General features: G+C 37.2%; 1 protein-coding gene across 4 annotated transcripts in view; it reads right to left on the bottom strand.

Annotated features, from left to right (window-relative positions):
* efr3a (EFR3 homolog A (S. cerevisiae)) overlaps window positions 1-13,866 on the bottom strand; it is a 137,372-nt gene that overhangs the window by 19,858 nt on the left and 103,648 nt on the right. For all 4 annotated transcript variants that reach the window (XM_088643925.1, XM_088643924.1, XM_088643926.1 and 1 more), the window contains one exon: window positions 5,600-5,761. In XM_088643925.1, the coding sequence (XP_088500051.1) occupies window positions 5,600-5,761 (162 nt within the window). The remainder of the gene's footprint in view (window positions 1-5,599; window positions 5,762-13,866) is intronic.

The following is a 13,866-nucleotide window of genomic DNA, read 5'->3' as shown; positions in this document are numbered from 1 at the left end:
TGATATGGCTGATGGCTTTAATCATTTTTTCCTAGTAAGGATTTGTACACATGGTTACAACTGAAGTTTGAAGTTGGAAAACAAGACATATGAATATTTTAGATACTTACACAAATAGATCTCTTATAATAAATGCATCGATAAACTCTGAATATAGTTATTAAAGTGTTTTGGTAAACATGCACTCCTGAACCTAACTCTCCCTATAAAGGAATACATACTATATGACACCATTATAAATACTTTACTAGGCAAAGGCTTAAAAAAGTATGTTGTACTATATGCCATGAAAAACAATCTTTGGGTTTTTATTAAGAGGTAATACCTTCTATAATTGTTAGATTAGAAATGCTGCAGTTGAATTTGTAAATACAGATAGACTGCCAGTGTACTTCCATATTACATAATAAAAAAGAAACCCATGTTCACTATAACATTGATGCTTTTGTTGGTTATATGAAAAATTCACAGCTGCACTTTAATCTGAGACATTACCTCCAACATATATTACATTTCTGCTTTACAACTCAAAGCGAGCTGGAAGACATTTCCCTTTCCAATGAAAAGTGCATGCAAACTGCAGTCACGTCAGCATTTGACTTGGTGGATTACCATAGAAACTAGATATGATAATGTTATAATGTTTGTATTAGTGTTCAAAGCAGTGAACATCTGAGCATGTTTTGTGAATTATCGAGTAATATTAAGAATGAAAGTTTAAAACTTAAAAGAAAAAGATAAACTCATAATGAGGTGCAAAATCCTACTGCAAATTTCGGTTCTTGGTCCTTAATCAGGAATGTAATATCCTGCTGGGTTTTGTCTTCTCTTGCGTGTACAATCCTAAAGTTGGTAAGTCAAAGCTAACACAGCAACAGTAAATCAACCTAATCACCTGGATACAAAACACAAGAAATGAAACAACAGGAACTTTCAAAGGATATAAATGACTCTTTAAAGTGTCACAGATGGGCCAAAGCAAGGAATCAGCTTGCCAGCAGACAGCACACCTGGTGCTTTCAATTTTAATACCACAAAGCGAAAATGCACAACGGCCTTCTGTTGACACCAAAGAAGTTAAAAGATATGGGATTTTGAAAAGGTATTGTTTTATATTATTTTTTGCAATATATCCTTCCAAGATTGAATTCACACCTATGAACCAAGCAACTGCATATGAGGGAGAATGAGAAGTGTAGGCCGGCTCCTTCATCCCATCCAGCTTCAAGCTATTCATCATTTTACACATCAGAGCTGACACCTGGGCTACTGAAAGCCTGCACATACCCAGGAAATTGCAGGGTTTATCATGTCACATTACACCAAGAATGCCCTGACTTTCTAATCTCTACCCTGCCCAACAACTTTGCCCTGCCCAGTACTCCTCAGTCTATTGTATGCTGTCTCTTGGGGAATCCCAGTCACAGTCATCTGACATGATCAGAGACTCTTCTGGTGGAACCCAAACCCTACAGCCTTGACCAGCTCTGCCACTAAAGGTCCCCAGATCGCTCTTTTGCTGCAGGATGATTCATTGTCATTAGACCATTCCCTAATATAAACTAAGCCGATTGTTTGATGGTGAACAATGTCGTTTACCAGGTGGTTTGGCTTTTGAAAATGCTGTTTTTGTGCACAATGAACCCTCAAGTGTGAAGTCCTTTAAGACAACAAGAAAATAAGAAAGTGAGCATCTCTAAACCCTTGATCAAATAGAAGTATCAAGTACTACACATGCTTTCATTATACAGTAATTTGCTGTAGTCACTTACATTTGATAATTTAAGCATTGCATTATGATACATATACAGGTATATGATACAATTACAATGATGATGGCATATTTCATACACTGTAGCACTTTTGATCTCTATAAATCTTGAAGTGCTTTACATACAGAATGTGACCCACTCTGTCCACCAGTGAAGTGCAAACCCATTTCAGACGTGTAGATGTGTGGTAGCAATTATGTTATGAATTATGAATTAAAGGGAACCTTTCTGTAGGCCAGATTGTATCTGACCTGAAGAAAGGTACCTCCTACAGCAGTGCATCATCATGCTGGGCCAGTGATTTGGAGACTCTGGTCCAGAGAGAACAGTGGCTCTCAACAATTTGCCTTTGTAATGAAATAAAAATCACTGCACTGATTACTTTATACCAAAGGAACATTACTGAATACTTCTAAATTAAAATAAATTTGCTGATCAATTAAATCAACTGTATATTTAGTACGTATTGCATATTAGTATTATAATACTACAAAAATGAGTATCAGCCACATTTCAGTTGTTTTGAAAGTATTTTGTTAAACATACTCTTCTCAATTAGAAAAATGACCATACTACACTATACTAGTGTAGTGTCCCAGTGGGAGAGTGTGCTATCAAGTGGGCTATCTGCCATAATTTGATATTAAAATACATTCCCAAATGCCTTGTGCTTACCACAGCGCAGCTGTTAATGACCAGTAACAGATGTCACTGGATACTCATACAGCATAATAGTTTGCTTGGTACTTCACTAACTGCTTGTGTGAATGATACCCATTATTATTATTACCCATACCCATCATAACAGGGTAACATGGTATACCCTTATATCCAGTGTATACAGTAGGTATACTCCTGTGCCATTTTGATATGAAATATGTATGGATTTGATTAAAGCATCCAAGAAACAGCAAACATATGTTACTCCTTAGCAACTCACTGGCAGCAAATTCGCAGGCTTGCTGTTTTTAAACTCCCATTGGTCGGATGTGGGAGGTGTTCTACTCTGTGTGGTAAAAATAGCTACTGTATCTGCCTCTTTACAGCGCATTAATATATGGTAAAGTAGAACAATACAGCAGCTGACAATACTCAGGGGACAAGAAAATGACAATAATTAGAACAGCCAGAAAATAGAGACCCAAAACATGGTCTCTGCCTGATTTCTCGCTAAGAATGTCATTTCTGCCAAGCAGCTGTTTTTTTTTTTTAATTCACTTGAGCATGCAGATACACACTGTGCATCAAGAACCAAACTATCTCAGCCTGCCTCACCAACTGTGTAAAGTCCTGAGAAGCAAATGGGACATAAAGAGCCCTGGCAGAGTAAATTTAAACCTGCCTCAGCTACCAAACACTTTATACACATATTCATATGATATTCAAAATAGATAATGAATGTGGTGAAGGCATGTCTTTGTAATTCTATTTACTAGCATGCTTTGCTACTGTAACTAAATTTGAAAAAATGTTGTTCACTCCTTCAGGTATATCACCCTTCCACCACTTAGAAAATTCTACAAAAGAGGAATGAATTAATCATGTTTTGCATACTAAAAACAACCTTCAGAATAAGAAAAACCTGGATTTCCAACAATGCACGGGAAAAAAATGGATCATTAAAAACATCCTGCTAGCCTAGCACGTAACAATTACCTTGCAGGTTATCTTGCCATTTTAATCCACCATGAAAGACAATGTTTAAGAGCCACATAATGGTGTACTTTAAAGCTCTCAAAGGAATACTGAACTGCCACCATTAAATCTTTCTTTTTGAGAAGTAACACAAGGTGATATTCAAGGTACTCTATGAAGAAGGAAATGGATTGATAATGAGACAATGATGCCATCAGGGGGATATTTTTTAGAAAAAATAACTTTCCGCGCAACCCCAGCAGTACCCTGTCTTGTCCTCACTGTAGTTCCTAAAAAATTGAACAACATAGGAGTTACATGGACATCATCTTAACTTTCTTTCATGATTAGGTTAGGTCCCCTTTTCAGGCCATAAAGGCTCATGGGAAATGGGGGGAAAGAGCCACCATTTTTCTCAACCATTCAACACTGGACATGGAGGTGATTCGGCCTATTACCCCCAAAAGGATTAACCCATGGGACTCTTTTGGAACGGAGACTGAGTGGCCTGGGAGCGGTCTGGAAGGAATTCGAGCTACATCACTTACCCCTACCTGGGATTGAACCTGGGACCTTCTGGTCAGGAGCTAGATGCCTGTGCTGTCTGAGCTACCCCGGCTCACTCTTTCATGGTGCCTGATTTAAATGTATCAGTTAACTTTCAGTATTGTTCTTTTCTTAGCAGAATTCCACGGTATCCTAAATTGTTTTGGCTTATTGATTTCATGTGTTTTGATATGTGGGTTTCAATGTGTACTAATTCAAATTTGTTTTAGATTAAAGTCTCCTGTCAGTGGTCCTCCATCAGCTTATACTGAGGGCACCATTATCCTTGTTGTAACAGCCAAAATCACTTACAATGAAACCTCATGAGCCTACACCTGAATGTAGACTGATGAATCCAGACCCGTGGGTCCATTTATTTGTCTTCAAGCAATACTGACAATCCTATAGTACAGCATTGACTGTTACTAGGTCAGAACTGTTTGGTAAGCCAATGGAGGATGAGCTAATAAATCACAGAACCACACTTATCTAAAGATCATGATCTCTTAAATCCAAAAAAGAACAGCACTCTTGAAGAGTCTATGGATGGATGCATTTGATTTGACTGGAGTTTTTCCTGCCTAAAGCTGATAACTTCAGAAATCAGTTTTTATCTTGCGATTCCACTTCTGAGCACACTGTCAGCACTTTCAAGGGTAGTGCATCTCACATTTTAGAGATTAATAGTCTCTTTTCAACAGCTATCTGAAATGAGCACTAAAATGAAACCTAACATTATTTGCACCCATAAAATGAATTTGAAATTAGTGTCTCAAGTATTAATTCATGCATTAATTCTGTATTTTTCATTTGTTTTACATCTGCTTGGATTTATTGTGACTGAGATGTTGAGTGCCTTAAATTTATCCTCACTGCATCCCCTAAGTGTGCTGTGTTTCTTTAAGAAGAGATGTGACAAACATTATTTACAAACATGTTCTCATTCTGCAAAGGAAAATGTTAAATTCACAGACTGTTCTAACCACTGATAACTCTGTCATATATTTATTCTGAAGAAACAAATCTGCATCGCCACTCTGTCTGGGAGAAGATGAAATAAGTCAGCACATTATTATAGTGTAAAATAATAATAAACATTATTTTATATAGCATCAATATAGAAGTGGCTTCTCAACATACTTTACAGTAAGGAAAAAAACAAAGAGAAGGCAGCTGAATTAAACAATCATAATAATGGTCTGGAATACAATAGGAAAGCAAAGCAATTAAATGAAAGCTCTTCTAAAGAAGAAGGTTTGGACTCTTGATTTGAAAGTACTCGGGGAAGGTGTCATTGTGATATACTTATTTACAGAATTCCAGAGTTTTGGTGTGTAGCAAGGGAAGGCCCTGTCACCCATGGAACACAAATAAGTTTTGGGGAAAGACCTGAGACCAGAGACAGTCGAATGAAGGTTGGGAGGTGGAGAGTAGGAAGATAGTAAGTCAGACAGGTACCAAAGTGCCAAGCCATATAGAGCCTTTTAGGGGAGCATGAGGACTTTCAAGTTGACACAAACCCTGATAGGACTCGAGGATAAGAATAACGTTGTCACTTGCAGAAGACAGGTCAGGATTCTGGCCGCCGAAGGATGGTAACATCAGGAAGGATGGTATTGTGCTGTAATTTAAGCTCTTATCGTTACCTGCAGAGCGATAGCCAGGCGGATTAGGTCAATCACCACTTCTTCATTGGCCAGTTCTATGGTGATGAGAGCCAGGGCAGTGAAGAGCAGCTCGAAGTTCTTGTGCACATTGTCTTCTTCCTTGCACCCCAGGTAGATGTGACGGTACAGCTGCTGTCCATGCTGCCGATGGAAGAGAAAATCAGTATGCCTACATCTTATTATGCCTTCAAATTCTGCCCTCCTTACTGTCCCCCAAGCCCGTCTACATTGTATGGGCGACAGGGCCTTCTCCTGCTATGCCCCCAAGCTCTGGAACTCCTTGCCCAAGGATATTAGAGAGTCACCTTCTCTAAACTCCTTCAAATCCAGACTCAAAACCCTCCTTTTCAGAAAAGCCTTTACTTAACTGGTTCCATTCTTCACCCCTCTGCTCTTCTTAATACCATCTTCCACGGTCTCCTCTATTGTTATTGTTGTATTGCTGTAATTATAATTGTGTCCTGTCTTGTGAAATTTTTCTTATTTATTGTTGTAGTCTTCTTATTTATTGTTATTGTCATCCTGTAAAGCGCTTTGAGAAGCCACCTTTAAAGGCGCTATATAAAATAAAGTTTATTATTATTATTATATTATTATTACTGAATTAGTTCCTCAATTGTTTTGAGGATGTATGAAATCACTTGTCATTCACAAAAAAATTGAATTACTCATTACTCTGGCACCGTGCAAGATAAAAATATTAAATCTCTATCAAGAGTTTGAAATAATCACAGGGGAAAAATACACTTATAAGCATGCCCAAAAAGGTTATTTTTCATTTAATCTGACCATAACTACTGTATGGTTCCAACAGGCATTCAATAAGTGTTCTCCTTTTGTGGCTTGTCATCGTACTTGCAATCTAATCACTAATACCACGTGCATGTGATGCTGAATGGTAGCTTTCAACACTTGTAATCTGGGACTGCCAGTTTTTGTTGGAGATCGCCAACTGCTGCCTTTGGATTCAAGGCTGGCCTGGGAACTCCCTGTCTCACAACTTGTTGTGACCAAAATACACATCCATTCTTCCAGGCAGGGTTGCCAGCATACCAACAGCCTTACAATAATTAATCAATAATCAACACTGCAGTGGGAAGTAGTAGGTTTACCAATGACAGTTACAGCACAACAGAATTGTTTTGAGCAAATCACCTATCCTTAAGAAAAGCTGAAAACGAGAGGAAGGTATTCACCCCATGTAGGCATTGCTGGTCTGAAAAAGCACTTCCACACAGTGTACACACTTGTATCAGGTCCCCACATACTCTTCTCTGTCCAAGTCTAAAATACAAGTTTCTTCACCGCTGGTATAGAACATACCCTTAACCCCCAAAATATACAGTAACTACTGTACTCATATAATCCATAACCCATTCATTTACATGTTTTTTGGTTCCTATTTTGTCAGGGGTCTGAATACATCTGGGAGACACTGTATGAAGTAAAAAATTATCGTATTCAAGGTTTTTAAGGGTTGCACGCATAGACTGCATGCAAATTTAGAGCTATATCAGATATTTTACTTAAGACACTGTGTAAGGTAACTCAGCAGTACTTTTACATTCCTATCCTACAGGATGATCCCTCCATTGGGGCCTTCTTTCCTGACCCCCCATCATCTCATATCGCCGACCACCTAATCTGTGTAACCTTCTTGTTCACAGCTCCCTTGACCGCCCTCAGTAACCATCCACACCAGGCACTTTTCCCTGCAACAGAGCTCGCTGTATCACCTGCAAGTACACATCTAACACCATAGTCATACATGGCCCCTCAGGACAATTCTGGATCACTCAAATGACATCTTGTATCTCCAGCAGCCTACTGTATCTGTTTCCCCAATGTAGATGTACCAGCCATCTACACTGGGGAAACAGGAAGGAGACTTGGAGACGGCTTCAGATAACATGTTAGGGCTGTGAAGATTAAAGATTTCTCCAAGCCCATATAGTCTCATTTCACCTCTGATGGCCATGATCACACTGATCTCTTTGTGTTCTCAAAGCTGGTTATCCTAACACCAACATCAGAAAATTTTAGTTTCTGTAGTCTATCCTGAATATTCACACCTTCCCCCTTCTCTCAACAAAAGACTTGTTTTCTTCTAATTCTCTCCATTCATTTGTAGTTTTCGTTTCACACCTCTCCTCACCTCTCTCGACCTCACACCACTCAATTGTCCACTCTGCCTCTCCCCTCTCCCGCCTCCTCCTCTCACCTGGCTTTTGTTTTCCCATGCTATATTATGTTTGTTGACTGCCCTATCTTTCTTACACCCGAAGGAGGCTCCACAGCAGAAACGCTGTGTTTTCTTTCTGCTCTTTTCAGCATGGAATAAACCTTTTACTTGTTCGTTTGCAAGCTACGCATGCTGACGCAGCTCCCCACCTGAACTACTTGTACATTAGCATCCTCATTACTTTGCTGTTTTCTAGAACTCATTATGACCACAAGTGAGAATATTCTTCTGGTGGTTTGTGTGACTAAGGTTGTTTTTTTCTCACATAATTAGGGTTTTAATAAAATTCACATGGTCATGTGTTATTCTGCTGATGTAAATGCGGTGCTTTAAACATGGAGTTTGGATGAGATACTGTATATTACACTCAGAACCCATCAGACATTGTTATATGCAAGCCAGGAGGGAGAAAGACAGATTTTCCTATAACTACCCTAGGAACTGGTTCGATTATTAGATTACATTTAATTTGCTTTGCATCAGATGTAGTTTAGAATCAAGATCTAGAAGCACCACTTGTATTTTATTTACAATTTATCAGTATGAATGCTAAGCACATACAGTAGACAGAAATTCAACATTTACTTTTATGGGCCTTGAGCCCGGTTGCAAAGGAAGCCCAAGTTAAAACAACTTCAAACAGAAATGAATTACAAAACCTGGAGCACTCAGCAGACTAATCAATCTGATCCTTTTTAATTTTATTTTACAGTCTTAAAAAAGTTTTTATTTTATTTTAGACAATACACTTCAACTTGCAGTGTACTTCCTATGTGATATACCAGGAAGAAAACAAAATGATCAGCTGCTTGACAAAAAAGAAAAGCAGATCCTGATTTTGTACATTTAGAACTGTTCTGCTTCTTGATAAAACTCCATACAGCGCTAATATGAATGCGTTTTGAGATATTATAACTGCAAAGAAGCTTACCTGTATATAGATTTCAAAAGCAACCTATAATTTGAATAATGCTTTAATGTCATTTGCTATAGAGATGCAAAGTGGAGACAGCTGTGTCTTTTCTCTAAACTTTATACAGTTCTCAAAAGGGTTTTTACATTAAAACAAACAAAGAGGCCCTGTGAAGTGAAAGGACTGTTTTAATTACGGTACAGCATTTAATCAAAGGGTAGTCCATTTCTGGAAATTTTTACATTCCTGCCTATCTTCAATAAAGCCCTTACTATTTTCAACACATCATTTGATTTTTGGTTTAGGGACGGTAACCTTCTAGTGCACACCAACCAATAAGACCAGTCTTTATTTAGTCCCTTTGCACGAAAGTTGTACACAGATGCAGGCCTGTTATCAAGTCTAAAACTAAACAAGCTCGTTTCCTCAATTTACCATCAGACAGAAAGAACAATACAATAAATCCAATGCTTCCTTCTCAAACATACTGTATACTGTGTATTAAAAGAAAGCTCATCATGCCATTCTGCATGTGTGTTTCTTAATTAAATATGGGGATACTGAGGATAATGTAAATTGATTAAAGGTTTCTGGTGTAATTTGCTGTAAGTGATCATTTTATAAACTGACCATAATGCATCTTGTGGTTTAAGCACTAGTTCACCTCAGAAATAAGATGTCAGGTTCGGTCAAATTAATGAAAAACAGAAAGGAACCCATACTGTATGTCCCACTTACTGTATACAGAGAACACCTCTTTTTTGCTATTAGTATGTTGAAGGCAGAACTATCTTAGTGTAGTGATGTTCGTCATCTGCAGTGTTCACATTCAGCAATTTCTAATCTGACAATTCATTACAGCCAGACATAGTTCATCAATGACAGGATATGATCCTGTCATTGATGAATGACAGGAATCAATTCAATTCCATTGCCTGCTACATCACCATCATAGTTTTCCCACTCAAACAATGTATGTTGCTTACTCGCCTTGAACATTATTGAACATTACTTAAACATAATTTGAATAATGTTTGTCTCCAATTTAGGGCTCAAAGATCTGTGAAAGAGCAGAAGTTGGTTTTAACCTCTGAGAGAAAACAGTATAGAATCCTACAAGATAGCAGTTATTTCAATAATTTTGCAATTTGATGTATTGATAAGGTGACCATACCTGTGACTAGCTTGTCTTTCACAGTAGTTCTTCTGTTGATCAATGTGAATTTACCATGAATAAAAAAAATAAAATAAAATCAATTTACCAGTGTGGTTTCTACGTAAAACAATGTTTGTATCCCTGCTACATAAATACTACAGTGTCATTTTTCTGATAACTCCGTGTGTTTTTTTAAGCTCAGTATCTTTTATAAACCTACATTCATAAAAGACTGCAAAGTCCTTTTTTGCCTCTCAGTTGGTACTCCCATCGTTTCCAAGTTAAACCAGGGCATTTTGTGAAATGTTTTTTTTTCAGACTATTAAAAGTTTTATAGCTTTAACTTATACTGTAGCTTTAGGGGTTATACTGTAGCTTTAATCTGAAAAAAAAAAAGTTTAGAATAATTACATCCATTTAGAGTAATAAAGTACAGGCCAACATAGATAATTGTGAAATCTCAGATTTCTTGTACTAACTTAATTATTGTGTCAATGTCTCACTTGGAAGTCAATGTTTTGACAACTTCTCAAGATTTCACATCTACTAAAAGATTAGACTATTTTGGTGAATACAATTATTCAATGACGTGGGATGTGAATTGTCCTCAAATCCATTAATTAAGACTGGAATGCTAAGGCAGATATTTTTTAATTGATACAGAGCTGTTACTTTCCCAGCACTTATCTTTACTGAAAATTTCCTGCAAGCTCATTTACCAAATGCACTACCAGGCCATCTGGAACAAAGAATAGCTTTAGAAAAATAAGTTAATGTATTTGACCCCATTCTTTTAAAATAATTCATATTGAACATGTGAATGCTACAGTATCAGGTATTTTAGAGAAGAGAAAATATACAAAAGGAAGGTCTACATTTATCCTTAAGCCACCATTTAAAACAGTCTTATAAACAAACCTGTATAAATGCTTATAAAATAAACATTATACATAATGTTTATTTTATACAGCCTTTTTCATCATCTTTATCAAGGGAGCAAATAATTCTGGAGGTGACTTTGCACAACATTTCAATTGCCTATATGTCTTGTGGATGCTGCTGTACAATAATTACACTGCAAAACATTTCATGGTTTCTTATTAATGGATCCAAATACAGTGTAGGATCCTCCCTACTATATATCTAAAATGCTTTATTATGTGTTAGGATGAAAATCAACATAAAATGAATAATTCTTATTATTACCGATAAAAAATTGCACTATTATTTCTGACTTTTGCAACTCCATCATGACAATTATTTCTAGCTACCGGCTTCCAGGCAACAAGAATCATTAGACTGCAAAAAGCGGTACAACAAGTGTTTTAATCATCATAGCAATTTCAGGGATTCTGGATGTGTTAATTGAATGCCCTTCTTAAGCAATTTTGTTCATTAAAAATAAATGATGGTATATTTAGGAAAATATTTAATGTAGGCATAATCATCCATTTTCTTTCCAATAGTCTGTAAGTTGAGATTGGTTAATTATTATGAGAGGAACACTGTCAAATTAGGCTAAACTAAAAAAAACACATTATATCTTGGGGGGTTTATGATAGAAACTGTAAATCTGTTAAAGTGCTTCATATGCTACTCCATCAACAAATATATGCCTAATTTGTAAAGGAATTCTCAAACGTAAATGATAGTGCTCATTACTGTTTGTGCCTCTGATACCTCTGTATTGTTCTCTTTTGTAAACACCTTCTGTTACTATACATAGCCACCCTCACCCCTAGTATGTGTAAGCCCTGATGTATAAAAGCATCTGAAAAATTACTATAATGGTTATTATTTCACATTACTACACATAATTTCCTTGCCGGAAATTATACATGAAAATTACACGAAAACCTACCATAATAATAATAATAATAATTGCTTACACTTATATAGCGCTTTTCTGGACACTCCACTCAAAGCGCTTTACAGGTAATGGGGACTCCCCTCCACCACCACCAATGTGCAGCATCCACCTGGATGATGCGACGGCAGCCATAGTGCGCCAGAACGCTCACCACACATCAGCTATCAGTGGGGAGGAGAGCAGAGTAATGTAGCCAATTCATAGAGGGGGATTATTAGGAGGCCATGATTAGTAAGGGCCAATTGGAAATTTGGCCAGGACACCGGGGTACACCCCTACTCTTTTCGAGAAGCGCCCTGGGATTTTTAATGACCACAGAGAGTCAGGACCTCGGTTTTACGTCTCATCGGAAGGACGGCGCCTGTTTACAGTATAGTGTCCCCATCACTATACTGGGGCATTAGGACCCACATGGACCACAGGGTGAGCGCCCCCTGCTGGCCCCACTAACACCTCTTCCAGCAGCGACCTTAGTCTTTTTCCCAGGAGGTCTCCCATCCAGGTACTGACCAGGCTCACACCTGCTTAGCTTCAGTGGGTTGCCAGTTGTGAGTTGCAGGGTGATATGGCTGCTGGCGTACCATATTCCACTAATGCAGCTCAACTGATCTCATTACAAATGCAAGTAAAATGGCATTTCCTTTTGAGAATATACAGCAAAAATAACAAGCTACCACCATTGTAGACTCTAAAAGCAGTGAAACTGAAAGGAAAAAAGTCACTATCAACAAATACCCATTTCCACTGTTCACTGCTACTTCACAATCTTAACCTTAAAGACATGACTTTCTGCCATTCCAGTACTTAATTATAAAGTATGTTTTTATAAAAATATCAAAAGTCCACTATCTGGTGTAATCACAAAACATTTTCCAAATGTTTAACACTCTCCTCCCCTGGATTCTCAACCTGTTACTTTACTTTTCTTTTTTACAGTATGTTAAACAACAGTTCTACAACAACTGCACATTTTGGTATTGGCTAATCCTTATTTGGCTCCTTCCAGTTTAGTTTCTGTTCTACACACCACTGAAACTGTTCTGTTTTCCATCACAGATTCTCCAATCCTTTTTATGATTCTCTACCTCCATTTTTCTTCATTCTATCACCATTGTTTCCTTCTCTACTGCCAAGAACTTTGATGTCACCCTAGAATCTCTTCCTTTGCTACTGTAATTAAACCACATTTTTGATTGTCAATGCGTTTGTTATTTTTTCTAATTCACACCCAAGATACCACTGTTTACACACACACTGTATACAGTTCATATGATATTATATCATTTTGATTAAGGTTTAAGTTTTTTTGTGGCATTATTATAACTGGATGTTGCCCTGCAGAGAATAGCCCAAAACATGTGACACAATGTGTTGAAGGGTATGTAATATACAGTATCTCAACATATCCAAAAAGAAATAGGTTAATATGACACACAGAGAGTCACAGGTCTCTTTCAATATTCCTGAAGTCTGGGAAAGGCAGTGACACTGACATTTAGCTGGGGAAGGGTTATAAAAAAACAACAGTATAGAAAAGTAGTTGGGCATTAGGCAAGGAGAGGTATATAACAGGTATTAAAACCAATAATATTTGCTTTTTATATATTCATTGTTTAAAAATATAGCTCCCAACTCTGCTATTGATATTTCAAATAAGACAAAAAGTTTCCACTTACTGTAAACCTGAGAATGCAAATCATCTTTAATTCTATTAGTACTGCATCTGTCTCCAAATTATGTTTTAAACTTCAAGTCACGGTGATAGAGGTCACACAATTCACAATAATTCACAGGTCACATCTCAGTAGTAAAAAATAATACAGTGTATTACAGAATTCTGTCATTTACTGCTATTAAATTTATCTTCACATGCTCTCATTTTTCACAAGTTATGGATGTTAGCTAAAAGCTTCAAGCTAAAAAGCATTCTAAAAAAATAAAGGAAATAATATGTCACTGCAATATCTTCTCTAACTACTTCTCTAGAATCTAAACTACTGAAGCCTATCATCTTTTTCCCTTTACAAGTTAATAAGAAAAAGAAGAAATGAATTTTGAAGCACAA

Source organism: Lepisosteus platostomus, chromosome 8 (assembly GCF_059453375.1).
Source record: "Lepisosteus platostomus isolate fLepPlt1 chromosome 8, fLepPlt1.hap1, whole genome shotgun sequence".
Taxonomy (NCBI): domain Eukaryota; kingdom Metazoa; phylum Chordata; class Actinopteri; order Semionotiformes; family Lepisosteidae; genus Lepisosteus; species Lepisosteus platostomus.
This window is presented reverse-complemented; position numbering and strand designations above follow the sequence as displayed.